At 34.4% G+C, this 26,543-nt stretch overlaps 2 protein-coding genes across 6 annotated transcripts; one reads left to right on the top strand and one right to left on the bottom strand.

Annotated features, from left to right (window-relative positions):
- The first annotated feature begins 12,820 nt into the window (after window positions 1-12,820).
- On the top strand, window positions 12,821-17,362 carry LOC141663575 (ETHYLENE INSENSITIVE 3-like 1 protein). 3 transcript variants are annotated; one of them, XM_074469356.1, is made up of 2 exons: window positions 12,821-13,042; window positions 15,013-17,362. In XM_074469356.1, exon 2 carries the CDS (start codon window positions 15,191-15,193, stop codon window positions 17,045-17,047), a length of 1,857 nt encoding a protein of 618 aa, XP_074325457.1. In that variant the 5' UTR covers window positions 12,821-13,042; window positions 15,013-15,190; the 3' UTR covers window positions 17,048-17,362. The 3 variants fall into 3 exon arrangements, with proteins under 3 accessions (XP_074325457.1, XP_074325458.1, XP_074325459.1); XM_074469357.1 differs by lacking the exon at window positions 12,821-13,042 and adding an exon at window positions 13,127-13,221; XM_074469358.1 differs by lacking the exon at window positions 12,821-13,042 and adding an exon at window positions 13,318-14,409.
- A 1,058-nt stretch (window positions 17,363-18,420) lies between these two features.
- LOC141668453 (type I inositol polyphosphate 5-phosphatase 10-like) lies at window positions 18,421-23,751 on the bottom strand. 3 transcript variants are annotated; one of them, XM_074475347.1, is made up of 10 exons: window positions 23,421-23,751; window positions 22,473-22,548; window positions 21,640-21,727; window positions 21,452-21,545; window positions 20,631-21,207; window positions 20,360-20,553; window positions 20,130-20,238; window positions 19,711-19,859; window positions 19,505-19,629; window positions 18,421-18,735 (listed from the first exon to the last, which is right to left on the bottom strand). In XM_074475347.1, exons 3-10 carry the CDS (start codon window positions 21,653-21,655, stop codon window positions 18,713-18,715), a joined length of 1,287 nt encoding a protein of 428 aa, XP_074331448.1. In that variant the 5' UTR covers window positions 21,656-21,727; window positions 22,473-22,548; window positions 23,421-23,751; the 3' UTR covers window positions 18,421-18,712. The 3 variants fall into 3 exon arrangements, with proteins under 3 accessions (XP_074331448.1, XP_074331447.1, XP_074331446.1); XM_074475346.1 differs by having other exon boundaries at window positions 21,452-21,556; window positions 23,421-23,750; XM_074475345.1 differs by lacking the exon at window positions 23,421-23,751 and adding an exon at window positions 22,855-23,242 and having other exon boundaries at window positions 21,452-21,556.
- Window positions 23,752-26,543: the final 2,792 nt, after the last annotated feature.

Raw genomic sequence — 26,543 nt, 5'->3', positions numbered from 1 at the left:
TTCCAAGGTCTTGATAGAAACAGCCTGACTTTTACACAATAGCTTGAGTTCCTCGAAATCAGCACTAGAAGGTGGAGCAGCACCTCCCTGTTGAGGATATGATTGCCTTTGAGCATACTGTTATGGTTGCTGGAATCCCGGTAGATTAAACTGTTTACTTACGCCTTGCTGATATGGTTGCTGAATAGCATTCTGAGTATTGCTCCAGCTGAAATTGGGATGATTGCTGTTGTTAGGATGATAAGTAGCTGGCACAGGCTGCTGCGATCACTGATAATTGTTCACATACTGAACAGATTCATTAACAAGAGAACACTGATCCGTAGCATGAGAACCTGCACAAAGCTCACAGACCATAGCTATCTGATTGACTCCATAGGTGGCTAAAGAATCGACCTTCATTGACAACGCTTGGAGCTGCGCTGCAATAGCTGTAGCTGCATCAACTTCCAGAATACCTGCTACCTTCCCAGGCATCATCCTTTGAGTTGGGTTTTGATACTCATTTGCAGCCATAGTTTCAATAAGATTATAAGCCTCAGTATAGCTTTTGGCCCACAAAGCGCCTCCAGCTGCTGCATCGAGCATGGGCCGAGCTTGGGCCCCCAAACCATTATGGAAACCAGTGATCACCATCTAGTCAGGAATACCATGATGTGGATACTTTCTCAACATCTCCTTGTAGCGCTCCCAAGCCTCGCACATAGATTCTGTTGGTTGCTGCACAAACTGAGTAAGAGCACTTCTCATAGCTGCAGTCTTTGCCATTGGATAGAACTTTACCAGAAACTTTTGCGCAAGATCTTGCCAAGTAGTGATGGACCAAGCTGGTTCAGAATGTAACCAGTCCTTAACTTTATCCCTCAGAGAGAATGGGAAAAGTCTCAGCTTGATAGCCTCATCAGTCACACCATTATATTTGAAAGTACTACAGATCTCGACAAAATTCCTGATGTGCATGTTGGGGTCTTCAGTTGCAGCACCTCCGAAAGAAACAGAATTCTGCACCATCTGAATAGTGCCCAGCTTGATTTCAAAAGTATTAGCCTGAATAGCCGGATGAAGGATGCTTGACTGAATGTCATCAATTTTAGGCCGAGAAAAGTCCATAAGAGCTGAATCTGTCGGAACTATACGATCACCCATGTTTACTGGTTCTTTCTACTCACTCTCTTTATCCGAATCTTCAAAATCTATCTTCTCCGGAATATCAAGAACTGAGTCTGTCTCCTCAGCCGTATCTAAAGTCCTCTTGCGAGTACGAGAACGTGTTTGCATAAACGCTCGCTAAAGTACCTGAAACACAACTGAAAACAATAAGTAACACGTCTTAATCAATGAGTCATAATGACCACTGATGGTAAGTACATAAACTAAACAAATACGTCGAGTCCCCGCAGCGGCGCCAAAAACTTGTTAGGGAGGAAAACATGCGCTAATAATACACGCAAGTATACGCGTTCGCAAGTAATATAGAATACTTTCTAGTTCGTTCCCACAGAGACTCAGACTAATTATGTTCAATTAACACTCACTCACCAATGTATGATTACTTCTCAATGTCAAGACAATAACACGTAGATTTGATTAACTAATTATTAACTAGAATTAACTACGAGAATTAAAAACTTAACAGACACTTGAATTAACAATATTAAACACATATGAGATCATAACTTCATTACTACTTCCTTCAATAGCTATTGTTATTACCCTTAGCATGTAACGGTGATGATATTAATCGAACAACACTAAATTGATAAAAGCCAACTTTCATTGTACCAATACCATTCTACCAAGCATCCATAATTAAGATAGAAGTTGAATAGTCATCAATTATGTTGAGACCCTATATGTCTACAGAATTTGACAACATAATGATTTAAGCACAAGTTATTCCTTATGATTACACAGGGCAAGTAAAACGGTTAAAGTTACCCACTAATCATGCATACACATACATGAACCTATGCTAGCATGGCAAGTTCTAAATCTCAAGATCCACCATCGCTTCACAAGAGATTAACACCCTGTCTTATATGTTCGCGATGCACATAGGACGAATAAGCACAACCAATACTAGATATCATACAATCATCACACACGAAGGTATTAAACAACTAACTAAAGAATTCCATAGTAAATCCGTTACGACCCCATGATCACGATTAGTCCATGATTGAACTCATCGTCACCATGGGTTCATATGAAAATATGATAATAACACACGAGAATAATTAATAAAACTACTTATATTAAACCAGAGTATGTCACAAGAGTAAATAGGTTCAAAGCAAAGAAAACTAGCATCCACTGTTATAACGAATAAAAGAATCACAAGAAACTATGCTTCCTCTTCATTGCGGTATGCTAAAACGGTCTTCTTCCTTATCTCCTTGCTCCTCGATTAATACCACGATTCAACACACGTGAAACGTCTCTGAAAACTACTTATATAGAAGCCCCAAAAAACCCAGCCATCTAAGAAGTCGGAAGTCCAGCAGAATCAGGAGTCTAAAAATCATATTTTTAATTCGCGCCCCTGAGCGGCCGCCCAGCAATCCTGAGCGGGCGCCCAGCTTCCTGAGCGGCCGCTCAGCCAGGCTGAGCGGGCGCCCAGCACCTTTCTGGAAAATTAATTATTTTGTTCCCGTTCTTTGCTGCATTCTTCTCCTAACTTCCCACTTGCAATGCCAAGCACATACTTAGGCCTATTCCTGATGAAATCTCTCCACAAATGCAAGTAATACCCTGAAATGCACAAACACTAGAAAAACGCATCAAATACACAAAATACTTGATTTCAAGACATCAATTCAAGCTATTATAAGACGTTCTAAGTGGTATAAAATGCCACTTATCAAGTATATTACCATTTTGGGCAGCAATGCTAGATCTTTAACCCCCCAAGAGGTGTATGATGCCATCAATGATGTCTACAAAGCTCAAATCAAGGCCTTCCATAATTTTGGAAAAGCACTTCAAATCATATTGAATGGACATCAAGACAAGATTTTGAGGATGGTAAGGGAAAAGATGGATCAAATTATCCCCTCTCAGACTAAGATCAAAAATCAATTCGAAACCTTCTCAGAGCAAATGTCAAGGTATGATCTCAATGGGATTGATAGGAGTGTTACCCAACCAAAAGACTCATTTGTAGTTTTGCACAAGGTGGTTCATGATCACATCATCAACTCAAATGACACAAGGTGGAAGCTGGATCAAATGCATACTGCAAGATACACTCCTTATCCTTTGGTTATGGATGAGATTCAAAAACATGTACAAGCTTCTCTTGGCCCATCTTCTGTTGTCTCTACTTCATACTCCTCTTCACATGACCTTCAAGCTCTCAAGACACAAGTGGCTTCTCTAAAATCTCTAATGCATTTGTCACTGCTCAAGTTCAAGCTTTGACTACTCTGGTTAAAAGTCAACAATCTGACATTCAGACATTGGTGGACTCCCACAAGCATCTCCAAATGCAGAACTATGTTGCTTTGGGAGCCATCATGGGCAAACTCAACATTTCACTGCCCTAACTACCTGAAGAAATAAGGCCTGAACTACCAACTCCTCTACTCATGCCTGTCACCAAGACTAAGGGGGAGATTGAGGATATGATACAACAATCCAGGGATGCTCAAGCCAAATCCAAAGAGCCTGTTCAGGTTGGCCGAAACTCTTCAAGTGCTCAAGTTGATATTGAAAAAGAAAAACTTATCAAGGCTGCAGAAGGACCCAATCAAGATCAAGAATTCAGTGAACTTCTTGCAGTCTTGAGAATGTCTCTTCAAAATAACTTCATCACATACAAAAGAGCATTGGCTAAAACTATCAATCAAGTCAGGGCAGTAGTGGTGAATGTTGACAATTATCTACAAAATAGGATTGTGGTCAATATCAATAATGGTGGTGTAGACCGATGCCTTCAAGTCTCTATCTCAAATCTAAGAACTCTAAGGGCATCTGAGCTAGATGTGTTGATTGACAAGGTTCATAGAGTCATCACAGAGGATACTCAGCTTCTCAATGAACTTAAAAATGCACAGATAGCAGTTTTTCCTGAAGCCTATCTATATCCTAGCAAAGGAGTGTCATGCATATGCCCAAAGACCAAGAAGAACAAAATCATTAGCGTGCCCAAGAATTGTGTGAGAGGGAACATTAGACTGATCATGATTATTCAATCTGACTTGAAGTATAAAAAGATCAAGAAAATTGAAGATGAAGAAATGGTCGTGATTCTTGAAAGGTGTCTCAGAAATACTGACACCACGTTGCCAACCACTCAGTTTAATCTAAGAAGTGACAAGGATGATGATGAGCAGAAGCATGATGAACAAAAACCTTCTGGCTCAAATCCTAGTCAACCTTAAAGGGCAACTGGTAATAAAAATGAGAAGATTGAAGGAGATAAGAGAAGGGGAGAAGAGAGAAGACGCAAGAGAAGGCATGATGGCTCAGAACCACACCAAACCCTAAAAATCCAAACAACTCTAGCTCAACCCTCAAAGTCAACAAACTCAATTATCAAACCTCCTCTAACCTCTAAGCCAAAGTTTTTATATAAACAAACTACAAACACCTTCCTAAAAACTCCAATCACATCAAACCAAACATCTCTTAAGAAAATCACAAGCTTACCTTTAGACAAACCTTCACTCATAATTCACTACAAAACTGTTGGAATGAAACCTAAGAAGGCTAAGGATGCTGAAAAAGTACAAGTTACTGAAAAGGCCATCTGGAACTACTTCAAGCAAAATGACTTTCTACCTTTAAATTGGTGCATATCAGATGAAGATTATTTTCAACAGTTAGCTGAAGATATAGTTAGAGTCTGGGTTGTTACTCTAAAGGATATGAGAATCTACTTTCAAGATAAGTCACTAGAGAACTCAGAGATATAGATAAGCCGAAGTGAAGATATGAAGTGAAGAGATCTCGACAAGCTAAATTCTCTTATAGAGAACTCAGAGACCTCTACAAGTCAAATCACCTATGGAGTATTAGAGATATCGATAAGCCATTATACTTATCGAGATGTCAAGTTCTCTATATGCCTAACTGGAGATCTCGAGGTAAAATCTCAAAGTACAAATTGCAGACCAGTTCAATATCCAAGATTAACAATCAACAAACAATCCAACTGGTTGGATTGACAAGTCTACAAAACGCAGCTTGAAGAGTGTGCAAGATCAAAGGTGAAGATTAACTGACAAAGAAAGATCAAAGTTAACATAGTATGTAAAGATATGCTAAGCCATAAATGGAAGATATACTTTTCCTAAAATGGAATGATAAGTGACAGTTTACTAAAATGAATAGCATCTCTTATTATACACTGTGTAAACCAGTAGTTAACTATCATATAAAGTTAATACCGGTCCTTTGTTAGAAGTAACAATTAGATAAGAAAATCTTGTATTTCTCTCAAGAAAGAAGCTAAGCTCTTTATCAACAAAGAGCCTAGAAATTTTGTAGCAAAAAATTCTTAATTTTAATATAAAATTTAGTGAGTTTTGAAAGATCTGTGTTATTCATAGTTACATGTTTAATTTCTATTTTAACACATCTTACTACAAGATTTAATTTACTTTGTTCACAACCATAAAAGATTCAAGAAAAGCATAAAAATACAAAAACACATTCACCCCCCCCCCTCTGTGTGTAATTCGTTACCTAACAGTTTTGTGTTTAGTTGTTATAGGGTGCTAGTCAGGAGGAGGAACTGAGTTTTGCAATGATTTTATACTAATAAGAGGTCAGGATGGAGTTTCGGAAGATTGCACGAAGAAAGGAGTGCAAAACAAGAAAAATTAGAGTTTTTGTCAGAAGTCAGGTGCGCCCGAGCCTGAAGCAGGGCGGCCGCGCTAGGAGTTCCAGCAAGGCAGAACGCCCACGCCCAAGGCAGCACGCCCACGCCCAAGGCAATGCGCCCGTGCCAGTTTTTTTCTGCGGAATCTTGTTTCTATTATGATTCTAATTTTATGAGAGTCCAGGTCTACTTGGGGCTTATATGTAAAGATAAAAAGACGTTTTTAAGAGAAAGGAAGAAGGGAGAACATTATGAAGACCTAGAGCACACGAGACGGCTAAGGAGAAGAAGAATTAGTTTCATACTTTTGTTTTCTTCGATTTAGGCGATACTTTTGGATGCTTGTTTTTGCTTTATTCTAAACCCTATTACTTTTATATTCTATCGTAGTATTCTGAACTTTTTTATTACCATGTTTTCATTAGAACCCATGGTGACAATGTGTTCGATCATGAACTAATCATTGTCATGGGGTTCTAGCGGATTTATTTATGGATGTCAATAGCTGATTGTTCTAATTCTTTAGTGTGTGTTGATTTATGATTTCCTAGTTTGGTTGTGCTTATTCGTCTTTGATGCGTAGCTAACATCTAAGATTGTTTGTTAATCTCTATTGAAGCGACAGTGAATATAGAGGTTTATAACTTTTCATGCTAGCATAGGTTTATGTATGAATTGACATGCATAATTCGTAGTGTAATTTAAACATCTTACACACCCTATATAATCATAATAGATAACCTGCTCTTCAACCGTTATGTTTTCAAATCTTATAGACATATAGGGTCTAAGTATAATTGGTGTCTACTTAACTTCTATCTTGATTCTGGATGCTTAGTAGTAGGGTATACGTATATCGAAAGATAACGTATACTAGTTTCGTGTTATCTGATTAGTTATCATCACCATCACATACTACTGATAAAGACATAAACTTTGAATGAAGTAATTAATGAAGTTAGAATCCCATATTTTATTCTCATATAAGTAATTCACTTTTAATCTCTTAGTTTAAGTTTGCTAGTATAATCTCTTAGGTAGTTAACCAACTCAAACTTGTTACTTGTCTTAGCTGTGAACGATAATCATACATTATTGCATAAGTGCATAATCTAAACTTAACTTAAACCAGTCTATGTGGGAACAAACTCGACTTAAATCTTATACTACTTATGATCACGTACGTTTGCGTGTATTTTCGCGTGTGTTCTAGTGCGAACAGTAATGCCAGTGTTGTATGTGAAATTGTAGTAGTGCCTTCTTAATTCAATGTATGAAAGTATAGAAAGTATATTTGTGTTCTACATCCCAACCTCTAGTCTAGGAGATAGGAGGTGGAAGTGGATGGTTATGGATATTTATATGTACATAGTTGTAGACATGCATTTTATGACATTGTTTCCTTGTATTCAAATTATTTATTTCACATTACTAATTTTTTTACCTCTTGGTTGTTTCTTGGTTGTTTAGGTTTTGAACTTCTAGAAAGAGGAATGAAGTCAGTGTAAAGAATAAAGAAACCTCTGCAAAAAAGAAGATACCTAAAAAGCATTAGTGGAAGAGAAGGATAAAGAACCTATGTGAGTAGTATAAAAAAAAGGGAGGATGTTAAAAGTGATTATGTGGTCACCATAAAGTTGTATTGTACCTAACAAGTAATTATCATGAACTTGATGTGGTACCTAGCTAGCTAAGTTAGTTTTAGTTTCCAGTACTTGTTTTGGTATGGCTGGTAGGCTTGGAACCGGTTGGTGGTTGATAGTACTTATCTGGTTGTTTTGGTTGTTGGATTGTTTTTGTTGATGAATGTTTGGTAAACTTTGAAATGGGGAAGTTCTATTTTTAAACATTATATTGCCTTTTTTCTCATAAAGTATTGGCAATGAGTCCTGTAAAGTGTAGCTATTGATATAAATTGTACATATTCTCTATTGGTAAATATAAAAAAAAATATTGGTAAAGATTTAAAAGTATAGGTAAATGCATAAAAGGTCTATATAAAAGTGTTACTATGGATAACAAGTTGTAGCTATTGATACATTTGTTTTTCAAAATTTAGTGTTACATGGTCTTATGGTTACACCAAATGTGATGTAACAAATACCATAATGGTATTACCACACCATTACCAAAGGTCTATAATTACACCAATTTTAATGTTACCAAAATAACAAAAGTGTAGGCATACATGTTTCTATGATTACACTTTTTCTAGTGTTACCAAAAATTGAAAAAGTGTTAACATAGACCCCTATGGTAGTGTTGATATTAGTTACGTCCTTTTTTTTGAAAAAGTGTTAGCATGACCATTTTCTTCACTTTAAGCAACGCTTTTTGGCCTTTATTCACACTTTTTTAGGTGTTACAAAAGGTTGTTTATGGTGTAGTGTTTAGTAGTATAAAAAATAATGTATTTTGGATGAAAAATATATACGTTAATTATTAATAATTATAACATTATTATTTCATTTTATTCAATAGAATTATCGTGTTATTTTTGGGAAGGCAGAAGATTTTTTTAGAAAAAATAAATAAGATAATTTGTTTAAACTAGAAAAGATACTTTATTAGTCACGAGTAATTCTAGTATATTATTTTTATTATAAATATAATTGTCCATGATATTTTGAAAAATGAGGTGTTTTAGTTGGAAAATATATAAGATAACAAATTTTAGTTGAAATAGATAATTAATTAGCAGTAATTTATAACATTATTACTATACAAAATTAGCAAACACTAAAACTTTCGATTATAATATGTTTAAAGTAAATAGTTGATGAGAATTAATTAAAGACAATTATATAAAAATAATGAGTCTTGTACCGACCGACAACCAATTTTTTAATATATTATAATATAATTAACCAAGACTTTCAATAATTCATGTTTTACATATTAGTACTAACTTAAAATCAGTGTGATGCATAGACTTAAATTTGTTTACTTAATTTTTTTAAATAATATAATTGCATGATAAATATATTAATACATGTATATATTCATGATTTTTTTTAATTAGAGATATTTTAAAAAGATAATATAATTGAATTAACAACATGGTTTTATTCATATCTAAAAATATTATGGTTTGACTAAAAGTTAAGTCTGGTTCATATCAATAATATACAAATTATGACTAATATTATATTAAATTTGTTTTATCTCAGTTCAATATATGTTTTAACATATATATATATAAAAGTTAAGTGTTTAAAGTCAGATCATTAGTCCTGATCAATAATTTACATTATTGTGTTTTAACTCAAGACTCGTTACACTGACCAAATTCATCTAACTATTTTTGATATGATTATATTTTTTTAAATTCCTCATTAATAGGATAATTTTATTTTAACACGGATAAATAGTATATGTGATGTTGTTTAGTGGGTCGAATTATATTTTGATTTTGATTTTGATTTTTTTTAGTTTGGATCAATTGTATAATATTTTATAGCCTTGATGAATAATTTATGTTATTGTATTTAAACTAGTTCAGTGTTTTTAGATAGTATTTATTACTTTGTCTTAGCCCAGTACATATTAATATTAACCAAATATAACTGATTATATTTAGTTTGGTTTAAATTTCATTATATATCAGATTAATATTATAATTTTGTTTTAACCTGAATAAATGTGCACATTGTTTTGTTTTATCTCAAGGCAATAATTGTCTTATGACTGTATAGATATAGATCTTTACAATTTTTTTTATAGTAGAAAACTCGGAGCTTCAGGTGCGCACTGAGTAAACCCCACGGTTCACGCAACAGCTTCTCCTCCCTTGGTATTCGAACATGTGACCAACTGAGTCAACCCTTGCGGGCGATGTTTATAATTTTTAATAAATATTAATATCTATTTTATAGTTTAATTAAATATTAATTTAATTGGTTGTTATAATAAAGATTATTTTAAAATTTATTTAAATAAAATTATATTTCGAGAGTAAGTTGACTTTAAATTGGTTATAAAAGTTAACTTAGACATCAATTAGAATTATATCGAGTTCAGTATAAATTAGAATTTAAATTGATAGAGTAGGTTAACTTCAATATCAATTGAATTAGAATTGACCGACCGATCAACTAAATTTTTAACATTTTGTCTATTTTTAATATGAATTTCAATTTAAATTGGTTATAAAAGTTGACTTAAAATATCAATTATTGAGTTCAATATGAATTAGAATTTAAATTGGTAGAGGAAGTTAACTTCAATATCAATTGAAATTAGAATTGACCGACTTACAAACGAAACTTTTAATGTTTAGTTTATTATAAGATAGTATAAATAGATATAAATATAGAAGTATGTGAATAATAAATTCTTTTCTATCAGGCATTATGAGACTGTAAAAATATTCATCAAACAGTCGATATTCGTACAATTAATTTATTTTCGTTTCGTTCTGTTAGATATATTTGATAATGTCATGTGTCATATAATTTGTATTTAGTTTTCAGATCTTACATTACAGGACAAATCAATACTTAACTGGAAATCAGTACTTATACTGAAGATAGAACTTAAGATATCAGAACTTAAGTTATCAGAACTTAAGGTTCAGAAGATATGTATCAGGAGAGAATATCAGGACATAAGATGACTTTCAGATAAGGCAAGCGGCTGATTGAAAGGAAAGAAGATTGAGACTAAGACAAAAAGAAAAAGAATTATATTCCATATCAATTAGAAGATTATCTTGTAATTGTGTAGTATATAAACACAGGCATAGAGTTTATACTATAAGTATTACGATTATCGAAGTTATTATTCTTTGTAACTCTAGCAGCTCTCGTGATAATTTGTTCATCACTGAGAGAGGACAGTTCCATATTGTAACAGAGTTTATTGTGTTGAATAAAATCTATTTTTTGTTACTTGAGTTCTTATATTCGATTTGATTGTCCTAAACACTGTATTCAACCCCCTTCTACAGTGTGTGTGACCTAACACGTTATGTTTGAGTTATTGTTTGTGTTTTATTGTCTCGATTTATGTGACAGTCTCACTTTGTACGATGTAGTGATTGTGTTGAAAATGAATTGTACGATATATAAGATCTAGATCTCTCACATCAACATATCTCACATCAACAAATTTTTCCGCAGGTCTATAACTATTATCCGGCAGGTAGATATTTGAGGCGCATTTGGAATGGTGGTGAAAATTGTATGAGCTCACCTCTCACAAAAAAATATTTGCTCATAACAAGAGATCTCTGAACAAAGCTTTTGCAACTGCTCGTATGAACATTCACTATCCATGCGAGGGTCAATTGTGAAGGTAATGTTTCTACCATTTTCAAGGGTGATGTCGGGTTGATTACTGTGGAAATTATTATCTTCATTTTTAATTTTTAGAATATTTGTATTCAGTTAATTAAGTAATCCGAAAATAAAATGACTAATTATTTAGTTCGTTTATCTATTTTTCAACCTGATTGCATCAACAGTTAAGGGTCTGTCCCGATTGAGTCTTTTTTAAATTATTAATAAAATTTACTCTAAATTTAATATAAAAATTATTTTTTGTTAAATTTACCAAAATACATAACACGTACATATCTGAAAAATCACATACTCCATTCTCGAATCATTAAAAATCGATTACCATATATATGATTACATCTGACGATAATTTCAAACTTCTACGACAAACTTAATAAAAAAAGACTCAATTGCAGGAAAATGGACTGAGTTATAATTGTTTTGCACAAAAATGGCCGATCTATAATAATAGGCGCCTGCATGACTGAAGTTCGATTTTTTAAGCACTCGTTTGCATTTCATTAATTACCTCAAACGGACGTTACTTTTGAAAGGGTAAACTTGGAATATAGTCATTCTACCGGCTAATATGATACAATCTCAGCTGTATGTGTATATTATATAACATGTATAAATGAACCCTAACATTCAAGAACCAAACTGGCACCCCTAATCATACTAATTAACTTTGTGACGGAGGCATGGGTGTGGCTGAACCACCTGCGGGAGTGAATTTTACGGAGTATTTCCTTTTATTGATGTAAGAGTCTTGAAGTCTATGCTGCAAAATTTTAAATTGGACCTGGCCACGATACCATGATGCAAGCTAGCTCATCTTCAAATTATCTGCAAAATTGAGTGCCTTTTAAATTGTCATAACACCATGATTGGTCGTCATATCTAAATTTATTGCCTTTGATCTCTCTTTTTACTATTCCCCCTTCCACGCAGATTCCTAAAAAAGAAAAGTCATGTCCTAATATTATGTGGTTAAGCTTTCTTTTGCTCAAATCTGAATTCTTTTGATTGTGTTTTCTTTATTGCTTTTCTAACTTCATCATCTTCTTTCACCATAACAAGTTCTATGAATTTTTCAGTACCCTGATTAAGCTTTGCCTTGGAACTTTTAGGTTATCTGGCAGCGTTCAATCTCCGTCACATTGGTGTGTTGGAAGCCATTTTAAGCAATTAATTTGTAGCATATTCACCTAATTTATATGATTAGAAGTTTAGATTTGGTCATTGAGTATTAGGACTTGGTTATATATGTTTTAATGTATACATACAGTTAGAATTATATCAAATTAATAGTTAAAATCAAAATACTTTACCCCTAAAAAGATAACGTTCGTTTGAGTTAAGTAACGGAACGCAATCGGCTGCTTACAAAATTAAAGTTGAGTCATGCGGGCGCCTGTTATCATAGGTCAGTTATTTTTGTGCAAAGAAATTATAATTCGGTCCATCTTCCAGCAATTAAGTCTAAAAAAAATATAGAAAAATTCTACCAATAGAAAGTAGAAAGAAAACAAAGCACATGTGCCGATATACATAGTAAAAACATTGAATAAAGAAAAAGAAGTTGAAAAATATTACCCGCATAATATTTGTATTCTAAAACAAACAAAAAAATAGCTATCTTCCAAAAGCACTGAACAATAGTATTATTATAATTGTAAAAGAAAACAAAGAGTGGATAACCATTTACCGGAAGCGCCCTTTCTTCTTCACATTTCATTTTCTTTGTTTATGCTAGCCTTGCCTACCCCATATTTATTTATTACATACATATCTTGTATCTACATCATCTTTTTCACCACTTGCATCCCCCCCTTGTATTTCTCTTTATATTATTTTGGAGCAGCCATGGAGCTTGACTTTTAGTCTTCCACATAATGAATGGTTCAAAGTAACTCCTTAGTTTAATTCCAAGAAGCTGGTGAGATTTTCTACACACCCTTTTGGCCTTTCTTGTAATATTTTATATTTGTTTTTGTTTTTGAATTTTTTTATATATTTTTGTTTGCTTTTTATTGTGTGATCTATGTGTGGATCTTGGTAGCTAGTTTGTTTGTGTTTTTAGTGGTAAAGGTGGGATCTTTCTTGATGAAGGCTTGTGTAAGTATATGATTATGTGTTTTTTTCTTTAAGTTTATGTGTTAAGGTTTGTTTGATGTTGACTTTTTTTGAGAAAGATGGAATCTTTATGTGTTTGTGGTTTTATATCACAAAGTTGGTTTTTTTGTTAAGAAAGTTGATTGATTAAACTTGCTTTTTATAGAAGTGGTTGGTTTTTTGTAGGAGAAATTTATATATTGATGGCTTATATTTTGTTCTTCATTTTGGTAAATCTTTATTGTAAGACTGTAGATAATCTTTTTTATGATTGCTAGAGAAGGATGAGCATGGATCTGATTGCAACTTTATCTTATATATGATTCTTGACGTCATTCCTGGCTTTTTAAGCACCATCAACCATTTTTCAAGCCTTTGGTCATGTTAAATATGTAATAGGTGTATTTTCCTGCCTGTTTTAGTAAGTGATCTATAGTCGAGTATTGATTCTTTTGTTATAACATAGATGGCAACTGCATCGTGTTTAATGCTACACTTGTATATAGTTATCTCAGTTCTGTATTAAGTATACTGGTAACCCATTTTTTTTTACAAAATTTTATCATACTCTTAAGTTGCATGTAGGTTTAGAAGGTCCTTGATTGGTTGAAGGTAGATACAACTTTTACATCATATTGGTATCCTAACTTAAGGGAATGATCACAAGAATGAACTTTTCTTCGTATTATGATATGAAAATGCGTGTTCCTAATATTTTGATTACAGGAAGGATCTTCTAAATTTAAAACATTCTAAATGAGTACTATGTCTTGTTTTTTTATTTTTGCACGGTGTGGTATGGTATGGGTGAACCCAACAGAGCTTGGTTGTAAGAAGTAATGCATAAGTAATTAGACTGTGTATATCAGACCAGTATAATTTGCTTTTATATTTCTTTTTTGGGTTCTGAAGTACCCTAGAGTAAAGCGGTATTTTTTCTGAATTTGTTGAAATTATTTGTTGCACACACTCTTATAGAAGTTCCTGTTTAGGCTAAATAATTCTCCCGTAAACACTAGAAATAGAAGGTCCTCTATCAACTCAATTTTTTTCATTTGTTTAAGCCACCAAAACCATGTAGAGAACACTTGAGCCTCTATTAGGTAAGATCAGAAGAACTGAGAAGTAGTAGTTTACATAACTGCCTAACTACTCTCGCTGCTTGTGAGAACACTGTTTCCCTTTGATGAGGTAAACCTCTCTTTCAAATTTAATCTCTTAAACATTATATATAGTACATGTACTATCTTTTTCCAATAGAGAGATAACCTCTGAAACTCTGCAGACAATAGGCTCATTATCGTAGCCATCAAAACTGTTGACTTCATTTTTTGTTTTTATTTACTTTCTTATTTGATTTCAAGACATGCCCTTGTGTTATTTAGTTTTCATGGTGATAAAGCTCTATGTGATCTTCGTGTACTATTTGAAAATAATCTTATGTGATCTTCGTTTGTCTATACTTTTGGTCAGTGACAGGTGTTGCTCATTATGAGATGTGTATCTTCTTTACTTAAATGTTCTTTTCCACAATCTTCTTTGCATTGTATACGAGATTGATTATTTTCGGGAAAATTAAAACATACTTGATTGGGTTGTGATCACAATAGCGATTTAGTAAATTTTAGTATAAAAATAATAATTTTGTCATGCTGCTTCATTTTAACACATTTGCGATGCATTGATGTTTTCTTGGCTGATTGGCGTCCGCTCATCCTCCTTTTATTATTGTAGACTATGGTACGTTAAAGTTGTTCACTAACAACTAACTCTTTATCTGCTCATTAATTGTAGCGTGGAAATTTCGTTGAGTGCATCAGTTCTTCGAGATCTCTGTGAATCAAAACAATAAATTGTTGACATAATTTCTTCTCAAGACATACTTTGATAGTAGATCACATTAAGAACTACTTGTCTCGAAGACTTTACAAGTATATCCAAACATCTGCCTAGACTATTTTGCTGTTGCTCGATGGGTATTTTTGAAGAAATGAATTTCTCTGGTAATCTTGATTTCCTGTCAGCTCCAATGGGTGAGGGAGAGATGCTACCTGATACTGAGCATGAAGCTAATGTAGAAGATGATTACAGTGACGAAGAGATGGATGTTGATGAGCTAGAGAGGAGGATGTGGAGAGATCGCATGCTCTTGAGGCGCCTTAAAGAGCAAAAAGGTAAGGAGGGGGTCGATAGTGCTAAGCAGCGTCAATCTCAGGAGCAAGCACGGAGAAAGAAAATGTCTCGGGCCCAAGATGGTATTCTAAAGTACATGCTAAAAATGATGGAAGTATGTAAAGCGCAGGGCTTTGTGTATGGTATTATTCCTGAGAAAGGAAAGCCAGTCAGCGGAGCCTCTGATAATCTTCGTGCATGGTGGAAGGAGAAAGTCAGGTTTGATAGGAATGGACCTGCTGCAATTGCCAAGTACCAAGCAGACCATTCCATTCCTGGCAAGTATGAAGATTGTAACTCCACTTCTGCAGCTCATTCTTTGCAAGAGCTCCAGGATACTACTCTAGGCTCCCTTTTGTCTGCTCTCATGCAGCATTGTGACCCACCACAGAGGCGATTCCCGTTGGAAAAGGGTATTGCCCCACCGTGGTGGCCTACCGGAAATGAGGAGTGGTGGCCTCAACTGTGCATCCCTAAAGACCAAGGACCTCCACCATACAAGAAGCCTCATGATCTGAAGAAAGCTTGGAAAGTCAGTGTCTTAACTGCTGTGATGAAGCACATGTCTCCTGACATTGCCAAGATCCGCAAGCTTGTGAGGCAGTCTAAGTGCTTGCAAGATAAGATGACAGCTAAGGAGAGTGCTACTTGGCTGGCAATTATTAACCAGGAGGAGTCATTGTCACGAAAGTTGTACCCTGATATGTGCCACTCAAGTCCCATGGCTGGCGGTAACGGGTCATATCTTATCAGTGAAACTAGTGATTATGACGTTGATGGAGTAGATAATGATCAGAACATTGATGTTGAGGAGTGCAAACCCCATGATGTGAACTTTTTTAATTTGGGGACGACTGAACCAAAGAATAGAGTAATGGCGCCAACATTTGCTCCAATCAAGGGAGAACTTGTTGACGGAGTAACCGATTTTGTGCCAAAAAGGAAGCCACCATCAGATGCTCAGCAAATGTCCATGGAACAGAAGGTATACACATGCGTGTATCCACAGTGCCCTTATAGTGACTATCGATTAGGGTTTAATGACAGGAATTCAAGGCACAATCATGAGATCAGTTGCCCACATCGAATTGATTCTTCTCAAGGGATATCTGTACCAACCTTTCAGATCAACAAAGGCGATCCAGCTGCCTTTTCTATACCTTTTGCTCAACCAAACCCCACTGTTCAACCGGTGAACAAACCTGCCCCTTTTAATGCTTCTGCAATTGGCCTTCCTGATGACGGGGAGAAGATGATTTCTGAGCTCATGTCGTTCTATGATAACAATATTCAACCGAACCAAAACGTGAACCTGAATGGTGGGAATTTAAACATTCTAGGAGATCATAATCTGCAACAGCAAAAGTTTCAATTGGATGATAACTTTTTTGGACAGGGCAATCTATTGGGAGATAATATGTCTCAAAGTTCAAGCATGCCCATGAATCAACCTATGTACCCATCAACAGATTTCCAGTTTGGTCAGAGTAAAACATATGATTCAGTGTTTGATGCCAATTCTAATGGCAACTCGTTGGACTTCCAATACGGTTCACCATTTAATTTAGGGACAGCTGATTATACTGTGGATCCACTTTCAAGTCAGAATGGCGCCATGTGGAAAGGCTGGGGAGGTGCATTTGACTGTGGACTTTGATAAACTTGCAAAGGGGCTGTTTCGTGATGTGTCGTATTCTAGGTGAAGCCGCTGGGTTTGTTGTTAGTGTTAAGTTACTAGTACCTATTATGAATGTGGAATAACATTTCTAAACTTGGTTTCTTTTTACAGGCTTTGTTTTGAATTAGGGTCTGTGTAGGTATTGTAGTTGGTGGGTGTCATAAAGATTGGGGTCGAAAACAATCCAAATTCTGTAATGTGGTTGTGTAATTTGTATTTGTTTTTGGTGTATACGCTACAAGTAAAAACTGGGAAACTATTGCAATATAATATATATATATATGTGTTTGTTGATCTGGTTATAGTAAGAAAGGAGGGTCTCATGTGCTCTTATTTCTGTTGCTCACTGTGTCTTGAGAGAGCTGCTTGTAAATAATGCATTATGTAAGTATGAAAGCTTCAGTATTATTGTAAATGTGATCTTCCATAGCAATCTTTTGGTTTTTGAAGAACTAAGATCTTTTGCTTAGTTTAGGAACTGATTTGTAGTCCAAACCAAAGTCTGCGATGGAGTTGATCAAGCTTTTCCCTGTTAAGCAAATAAAGTCGTGCGTAATGTTTAAGATAGTGGGGGCTGTCAATCTGATTGCAAGTTGTGTAAATCAAATTGCAAGCTGGATTTCGCTTCTTGGTTCTGCAATAAAACCCAGATCTTGCGTGATTGTTAATCGGTGAAATTAAACAAGACTCCCAGTTATATGATTTCATCTACTCAAAAGTCAAAACTAAAAATGGTCATTTAAAAGAGTTTACTAGGATCTGATGCACCACAGACGCATACTCATACTCATACTCAATTGGGTATTCAAAATGGTAATATTGACCATGTATGTTTCTCGGTGTTCGGTATTTATTTAGGCGTCTTCTAAAACAAGTCATTTTATCAAAATAAAAATAAAAATTGAAGATGAAGCATTAGTTAGCTTTTTGACATTTTTTTTTCAAAAAAAATGAAGTTGAGCAACGTTAAAATAACAAAAATATACTTTATCCGTCTCACAATGTAAATGAATAAATAAAATAATTTAAGAATTCCAATTTTGAAAAGGTCAAATCAGCAATTTTTTTAGATTGGATATTTTGTGAGCTTAGTTGAAGCAGAGTATGAGGAATGCTAATTACTGCTGCTCTATAGGAGTATTATTCTGTCGAGTGTTTGAACCTTTTCAATTTTGACAAGGTGTGTGTGTATGTTTTAACTAGTAAGATAATAAAAATGAATAAGAGATCACATAAATCTGTGCCTCGTAAGCCATCCTGCACTTTTCATTGGGCTGTTGCTTCAAAACATGCATTTGTATTTTAATCCAGCTACACATGAATTGAAAAACCCTAACATTACATATTTAAATAAACATATAAAGAATGTTATTATAATTAAAAAAACAGCTAGTTAAAATTTGCATCTTCTTTCAACTTATAAAGAATATTATCAAGCTTCTAAGGTTCCCTAAAAAGGTATTTCTGGTAGCATTTTGTGAATAATTACTGGAAATCATGTAATTTTTACAAGCATCTGCACAGACTGTTTATTATGATAATATACTCTCATCTGGACAGTATGCAGTCTATCTGCGCTTCATTTCCAGTCTCTCTAATCATATGTTTGCATAACTTCATGATAGCTTTAGGGTTTGTGTTCTGTTATCTTCTGCCATGCTCTTTACCTAATAAAAGAACAAAAACTTGTTACTCTTAATAAATTTAGCTGTCAAAATGGAAAATAACATATGCTGAAATCGGAAAAAGCTTTGATCTCTTAAATGGGCATTTTTCTAACATTATAAATGAGAAAAACGATGTTTTGCTTCGACTTCTCTACATACATACTATTTTTTGCCTCACTTTGTTAAAAAGATAGATACTTCTGACTATAGCAGGCAGGAGAAGAATAATCCCTGCAGTTATGACAGGGGTGTTGCTCTCAAATTTCATTAAGATAGAACTTATCTCTTTCAGAAGTAATAAAGGTTTAATATCCAATGCTTGAAGGCAACCACTATTTCAATAATGCGCACCATTTGCTCTTCGCCCGTAGTCTTCTATTTGGTGGACCCTACTGCCCTCTCTTATGAAGTACACTATAACACATAAACGGCACGTATATGTATGTACATTTAAATCAGCTACAAAGCCTTTGGATCAGTATCCTTCTAAAGCTTTTGACTGCTTTTTTTCCCAGTCAGATTTTTGTTTCAACTCCATATTGTTCAACGAGATGGATAGTCTTTAGGGTCACAAAATAAGTTATTTTTCTAATACGTAGATATGCATCCAAAATCTATTAAGTGTGAATAATTCTCCAAATTCAAAATACATAAAGGGAGCACTCATTAAGGTTTCATGCAAAGATATTACCCATCCTGCAAAACATATTTGTTCTTGTGTACATAAACTTTGCAATGCATGATGGTCATGTATATCTGTAAAATGTACCTTCAATAGCGTTAATATTAACTAAAAATGTTGCACAGACAGGCCGGTGGTCAGAGAAGCGCGACTCCCAACGTGTATAAGACTTTTGATATATTCCGTTTCCATGCCACAGTATTCGATCACACCTGAAAAGGCAATTTTAAGCACTTGGTATGTTCAAGTCCATAAACAATATTTGTACTTAAACTCTCAAGTCTCAAATATACCATGCAGGAGTTCTTCTTTTGCCCTTTGATTTAATAGTTTCTCCAGCATAAGTGTCAGAATCATAGGAATACTTGTACGTGGGTGCAAAATATATTTTTCCTTCTTTCCATCCTTTAAAAACTCTTCCAGCTTCTCTTTCAATCTTGAGCTACAGGGAAAAATAAGAATTCTAATAAAGATTCAAACCAGAAATTTAGAAGTAACTTTTTAATTTTATTTATTATGATACATAAAATGAAATCCACTAAGAGTACATATAACATTGTCATATAACAAAAAGCTTCACTAGTTTGTGGGTTTGTACTTTGCAATCAAAATTTGTACTTTGAACCAACATAGTATACACACATAAATAATAAACTGAAAATTTGGAAGAGAGTTTCTTTGTTCTAAAACTTAAGTGGTGTCGACCAACTACCTGGTCCTTTCCAAGGAGAGCATCCCAGTTGTTTCCTTCTAGAAGTTTTCGGGTGTCTGAGTAGCTCAAAGCTATTCGATAGTTTAGATCCCCAAGCCAAATTACACGACTGTTACCAGTGTTTAGATAAATAGAATCAGATGTCAAAGCAAGAAATAGTAATCAACACACACACAAATACACATATATAATATTGCCAAGGTCTGCAAAATCGTGATAAGTGTGCTTACTCATGTTCTAAAATTTTCTCAGGCATCCTAGAATTAGGTAATCTACAGATTTTTGGAAATTGGGTATTCTTGATTATCTCTATAACATCTGAGTTTCTTCTAAGTTCATCTCCTTCTTTCTCTCCTGATGCCAAATGACTACAAACAAAACAGAAACTTGTCTGTAGGATGGACATACTCACAGAGATACACCCCTGAAACATAATCAACATTAGGACAGTCTACCAAAATTCATAAATTTATCAGTTTGGAAATCATGCTATGAGCAAACCTTGTTTCCTAGGTATCCCAAAATACCACGACTAATGCAGGAAGCTCTTAAATGGCTTATGTGTTGGACAAGCTCCCTTTTAACCCAGATTGTCACAAATATTCCCACCATTTGCTTGCTTTTTATGAGGCTATATCGCATCTGATTAGTACTACCGAGAGTAGTCAATTCTGGAGTTACGACCCCACTTGACCCCTCATCCTCTTCTGATGAAAAATCATTATAATCAAAATTTGATTGCTGGCATTTGAAACATGAATCTTTGGTATACTTTCTCTCTGATTCAGGCATGCAGTTGCAGCTCTTAATCCTTCTCCTGCGCTCTGCCATGTATATTCTACTGGCTGTTCTAAGCGAAATTTTCTGAGAGAACATTGAAGCGCCATTTACTGTGATTGGCTTTATACTTCCCAATTTTGAAGGCTTTGACTTGAAAGTGGTATGTGTGTTATGAGTTGCATGATCATCTGGAGTTTTATTCAGTGATTGGGAAATTAGAGACAGCCATTTTGCTGCGGACCCATTATCTTCTATAGCCAGCACATTTCCAGCATTTAGCGGGACAATTTCCTGGAAACTAAGAGCAAAAAGATGAGATTAAACATCAGTATGCAAGAAAGGCTAAAACCAATGAAGTACAATCAAACATTCTAAGTCAATTTGCATGACACAAGCTCATGCATAATTGAAATATTATATAATTTTTCATACTTATGGATTGTTCTCTTTAATAGTAGATGTTTAAATATAGAAAAAGAGAACTACAAAACAGGGAGGAAAAATTGGAAGAAGGGGGGACCCAGAAAAAGGAGAGGACATACCCCAGAACATATATATCTGATTGGTCTTGGATCTGAAGAAAACTATCAAGATTAAGCCCACTATGAGGAGATTTTCCTCCTACATTCCATGTTGCTGCAAATACTCTAAATTAAATGAAAATATAGGTTATGATAGGCATATAGAAACAATAACTACAGTACGTAGAAAAGAAACAATTTAGAATTACCGTAGAGACTGTGCATCGTGACTAATTGCCATTGAACGACCTAGGCTTTCGCAAATTGACCTCTCAAACACCGACTCAGTATGAATATCTAGTAAGAAGAAAGTTTAGATTATAATTGAGAAGTAACAGTTACACTTGAGAGATACAATAAGTTTCTTATCTACTTAAATCTTCTAGGCAAAAGCTTTTCACAGAATGAAGGGTGGAAATCCCTTGAACTTAAGCATAGTGTACAGATTAATAGAAACCAAAAATAAGAGAAAATATATAGTGAATTGACTCGAGCACCCACCCACACCCAAAGACTGAGGCATAGCATTTTGATTTTTTGCTTCACTGTGCAGTCTGACAAAGTACACATGAATATATTCTCAAAATGAAACCACTTGCACAATTGTTCTCCAACTTAATCCTTTAGTTATCCAACAATAATTTCCTTGAAGGGCAACAAGAAATTTACTTTTGAACAGAATATGATCATTTATCTATTTATGATAAGTATCATCTTTTACAGGAATTTAAGGATATTCTACTGATGGTTCTAGTGAGAAATTTGCTAGAACCCAAACCAGTCACATGTCTTTATCGACAATTACAAAAACTCAGCTTCGAAATCACAAAGGGCGGCTCCACCTCATGAAATTGATGGCCTAAAGAAATATAGAACATCTTCAAAAGCAATTAAGCAAGTAACAGAATATGATAGAGATAGAGATAAGTGAGTATGCGTGGAGAGAGTTTTTAGACATCATTGTCATATATATATTCCATCAAACAGAACCGAGAAATTCTGTTAAGAAAAGAAAAAGTGGGAGAAGTTTCTTGATACTCACCTGATGAATCAAGAATATCTTTGATTGTTTTTCCTCCGTTACTTGCATTGGCTGAGAAAATCTTGTGAATGAAAGACTGAAATAACATGTAATAAAGTAAATACACAGTGATCAAGATAAAAGAAAAACATTGCTGATATGACTATTTGTTATCACAACTGAACTTACATTGCAAAGCTTATTGCAATGAGAACATACCAAAACTAATATCTTAAACCAGATTATTGCAAAGCTTATTGCAATGAGAACATACCAAAACTAATATCTTAAACCAGATTATAAACTAATAGATACTGCTGGAAAAATCAAACAACTTCATATGCCATATAATTTATACGATAAACTGTTGGATAAACAGAACAGAACTGAACAATTACAATACCTTCTTGAATTCTTCGTATTTGTGTGTCATTTTCTAACAGGTTTAATCTCTCCGATAAGCTATATCCTCTACAACATTTAACTTCATAAACTGAACTCTAAATGAGAGAAGAAAACTAATAACAACTTTCCCTAAATTTACAAACAGATATCTATATAAAATTTGCTCTACTATATATATGGAAGCCCCAATACAAACTAGAATCACAAGGACATTAAACACATAAATTTAAAAATCATAAAACCCGAAAAAGGGAAAATAAAAAGAAACAAATAACAGGCTGGTCAAGGACAATGTCCAGGATTTCCTGATGACAGATAACAATGGATAAAAAAGGCTAAAAAAGAACACACAACTTGTTAAATTAAGAAGCTTTAAATCAAATAATTGATCTTGTGAAAAGCCCACATGATATATTTTCTTGATAAAGTCAACTACTTAAACCTTTGTGGTACACACGTTGAGTTAAACACACTTATATTTATAGACATAAACAAACACATGTATACACATATAATGGAAACATGCTGAGTAATGGGGGAATATAACTAGAGAAAAAAATTGACCTGAAAATAAGAAAGATTTCTGGGTTTTGATGAACCAACAATATGGAAAAATGGGTATCAGTCAAATCTTGGAAAAGCTATACACACAAAATTATGTGTGTAAATTTATACTACTTGGGTATTGCTGATTTCTGGGGAATTCTTGAAAATATAGAAGGAAAGGGGTCAGCTTTCAAGAAGAGTTCAAAGAATGGGGTCATTGGAAAAGGCTAGATTTCGGCAGTTAGTGATTAGTTATAGGCCTTTGTAGCATGGGAAACTTGTAGTAATCAAGAAGTACTAAAATACACAAAAGAGAAGAAAAAAGAAAAATCTTTTGACTTGGAAATTACTAGTAATCCCCTCGTGTGGCCTGCAAATATTGAAAAAAGGGTAAATAGTAATCATTCTTCATAGGTTGTTAATGTTTCTCTTTTGGGACCATATTTTTCCTTTTGACGAGATTTGGATTAGATTTTGATAAATGTGAGGAAAAGATAACAGAAATTTGGATTTTGAAGATATCGGGAATCGGGAAAAATTTGTTAAATTACTGATTTGGGATTAAATGAAGATCGGAGATTAATCGAAAAGATTAATCGGAGTAAAAATCGGATGTATTATAATATTAAATTATATTTAATATATTATTATGTTTATATTAGTTATTTATCAACAAATATATATTTATTATGTAATTATTTCTATAATTATTCATATTTAAATTAATATAGTATTTTAATTTTAAAAAAATAATTATATATAATCCAATAAAGAAAAATTCATAAGGATTAATCGGATTTCAAATATCGAATCGGTCGAGTACTTTACAGAGGATTAATCGATTGAATCAGAAATTTTTAGAACAATATATGTTGACAATTTAGATTGAATTGTCCTCCATCTGAGAGAACCTTTCGTTATATAGAAATATCAGATACATACAAGAGGTGTACAAGGCTGAATATCAGCGATTACAATCACTAATATCTAGGCTGATTTCTAGTAATAAGGAGATATAATCATATATACAACTATGCTATTAATGACTATATATTTACGGGAGTGCATGATATATGCCATGATATTTGCTGTTATGATTTAAGCATTAACATTATCATCCCCCCTCAAATTGATGCTGGTTTGTCACGAAGCATCAATTTGCTAACAAGGAACTTATGGCGTTGGTGTGTCATTTTGGCAACGGGAGTAAACGTCTCAACATAATTAACCCCATACTTCTATTTGTTGCCTAGTGCAATTAACCGTGCCTTATAGCGATCAAGAGTACCATCTGAACAGAGTTTGATGGAGTAAACCTATTTACAACCGATGATTTTAGCATTAGATGGACGATGAACAATATCCCATGTCTGGTTATCTTCAAGAGCTCAAAGTTCTTCATTCATAGCATTACGCCAACAATCATGTTTAACAGCTTCTGAATAACATGTAGGAATAGGAATATCAGCCAAAGTAGTATGCAGAGATTTGTGAGAAAATCCATACCGTTCAGGTGGATGGGTGGCTCTAGAAGAGCGCCGCAGGATGTTCCGGGGCTGATTTACAGTGGATGAAGAAGTTTGAACATGATCAGATGGCGGATCAGGCTCCGGATCAAGCTCTCGAGGCACCAAAGTTGGACAGCGTCGAGTATATACAATTCCTGGCTTGAATCTATCAGAAGTACTAGTTATTTCATCAAAATGAGGAAGAAACAGTGGCTCTGGTGTTGCTGTGGAATCTTCTGAAGACTCACGTTGAGTATAAAAAAAGTATTGATTTTCGAAGAAAACAACATTACGAGAAATTCGAAAACTTTTAGAACAAGGATCATAGCAAACGTAACCTTTGTGTGCAACATTATAACCCATAAAAGCACATTTAACAAATTGAGCAGAAAGTTTGTGCTCATGAGGTGGTAGATGAACAAAGCAAACACATCCAAAAGTATGCATATCAAGATAGTTGGGATGCTTATGATAAAGACGGAAATAAGGAGAATCCCAGTTCAATAATTGGGAGGGCAACCTATTAATTAAATAAATAGCGGTGCTTAAGGCTTCAACCCAAAATCTGGAAGGGACAAAAGATTCAAGTAATAATGTGCGAACAACATCTAATAAATGGTGATTTTTACGCTCAGCAACCCCATTTTGTTGAGGCGTATAAGGACAAGAATGTTGGGAAACAATTCCATTTTGTTGTAAAAAATCATGAAATGCATGAGACATATATTCCCACCCGAATCAGATCTGAGCACTTTAATTTTTTCAGAAAATTGATTGTCGATATATGCTTCAAAGGTTTTAAACACAGTAAATACCTCATATTTTGAACGAAGAAAATAAACCCAAGTATACTTACTATAATCATGTGCATGAGATACGATTGGAGTAATACCCCACACATCACTATGAATGACATCAAAGCACTTTTCTGCACGACTACCATGAGAAGGAAAAGGCAGTGACTTGCTTTTACCTAATTTACAAGCTGAACAATCAAAGGAAGGATGCGAGGAAAGATTATTTTTATTGTCCAACAATCCAGAATTTATTATACGAGAGAGAACAACATTATTGGGATGGCCTAAACGCTTATGCCATACTTCACTCTTGTGGTTTACATCAATACTAGCCAAGGAAACAACATTAGGAATAGGAAGATTTAAAGGAAATAAACGTCCAACTTTAGGCCCCTTCGCTAGTATCCTCCCCGATACCTGATCCTGCACAACACAACCATCATGGGAAAATTGAACATTACAGTTATTATCAACCAATTGTCCTACTGATATAAGATTAGAAGATAGCTCAGAAGACACAAGAATATCTTTAATTGAAGAGTTAATATCCCCAATAGCATGAATGGGCAACTTACTACCGTTAGCAACCTGAATATCCCCTTCATATTTTTGAATATTGCTAAGGGTGTTACATGAATTTGTCATGTGATTGGATGCGCCAGAATCAACAAGCCATGTTAAAGAGGGAAAAATATGCTTACATTGAAGCCCTAATATTGAAAAAGCTGTAATGATCATTTGTTGAACCACTTCTGGAGTAACTGTAGGTTTACCGTCTGTTGCAGCAGCAACAGCAGCCTGATTAGCAGTAGCAACGTGCTTAACTTGGCGACGCG

Source organism: Apium graveolens, chromosome 6 (genome assembly GCF_009905375.1).
Source record: "Apium graveolens cultivar Ventura chromosome 6, ASM990537v1, whole genome shotgun sequence".
Classification (NCBI taxonomy): domain Eukaryota; kingdom Viridiplantae; phylum Streptophyta; class Magnoliopsida; order Apiales; family Apiaceae; genus Apium; species Apium graveolens.
This window is presented reverse-complemented; position numbering and strand designations above follow the sequence as displayed.

Excerpts from the sequence above, each read along its gene's own strand:
- LOC141663575 (XM_074469356.1), top strand. The coding sequence starts at position 15,191 with ATGGGTATTTTTGAAGAAATGAATTTCTCTGGTAATCTTGATTTCCTG.
- LOC141668453 (XM_074475345.1), bottom strand. The coding sequence starts at position 22,884 with ATGACACACAAATACGAAGAATTCAAGAAG. Across the intron at positions 22,549-22,854 it reads AATACGAAGAATTCAAGAAG|TCTTTCATTCACAAGATTTT; the intron begins GTATTGTAATTG and ends ATGTTATTTCAG. Across the intron at positions 18,736-19,504 it reads TAATATTAACGCTATTGAAG|GTAAAGAGCATGGCAGAAGA; the intron begins GTACATTTTACA and ends TTCTTTTATTAG.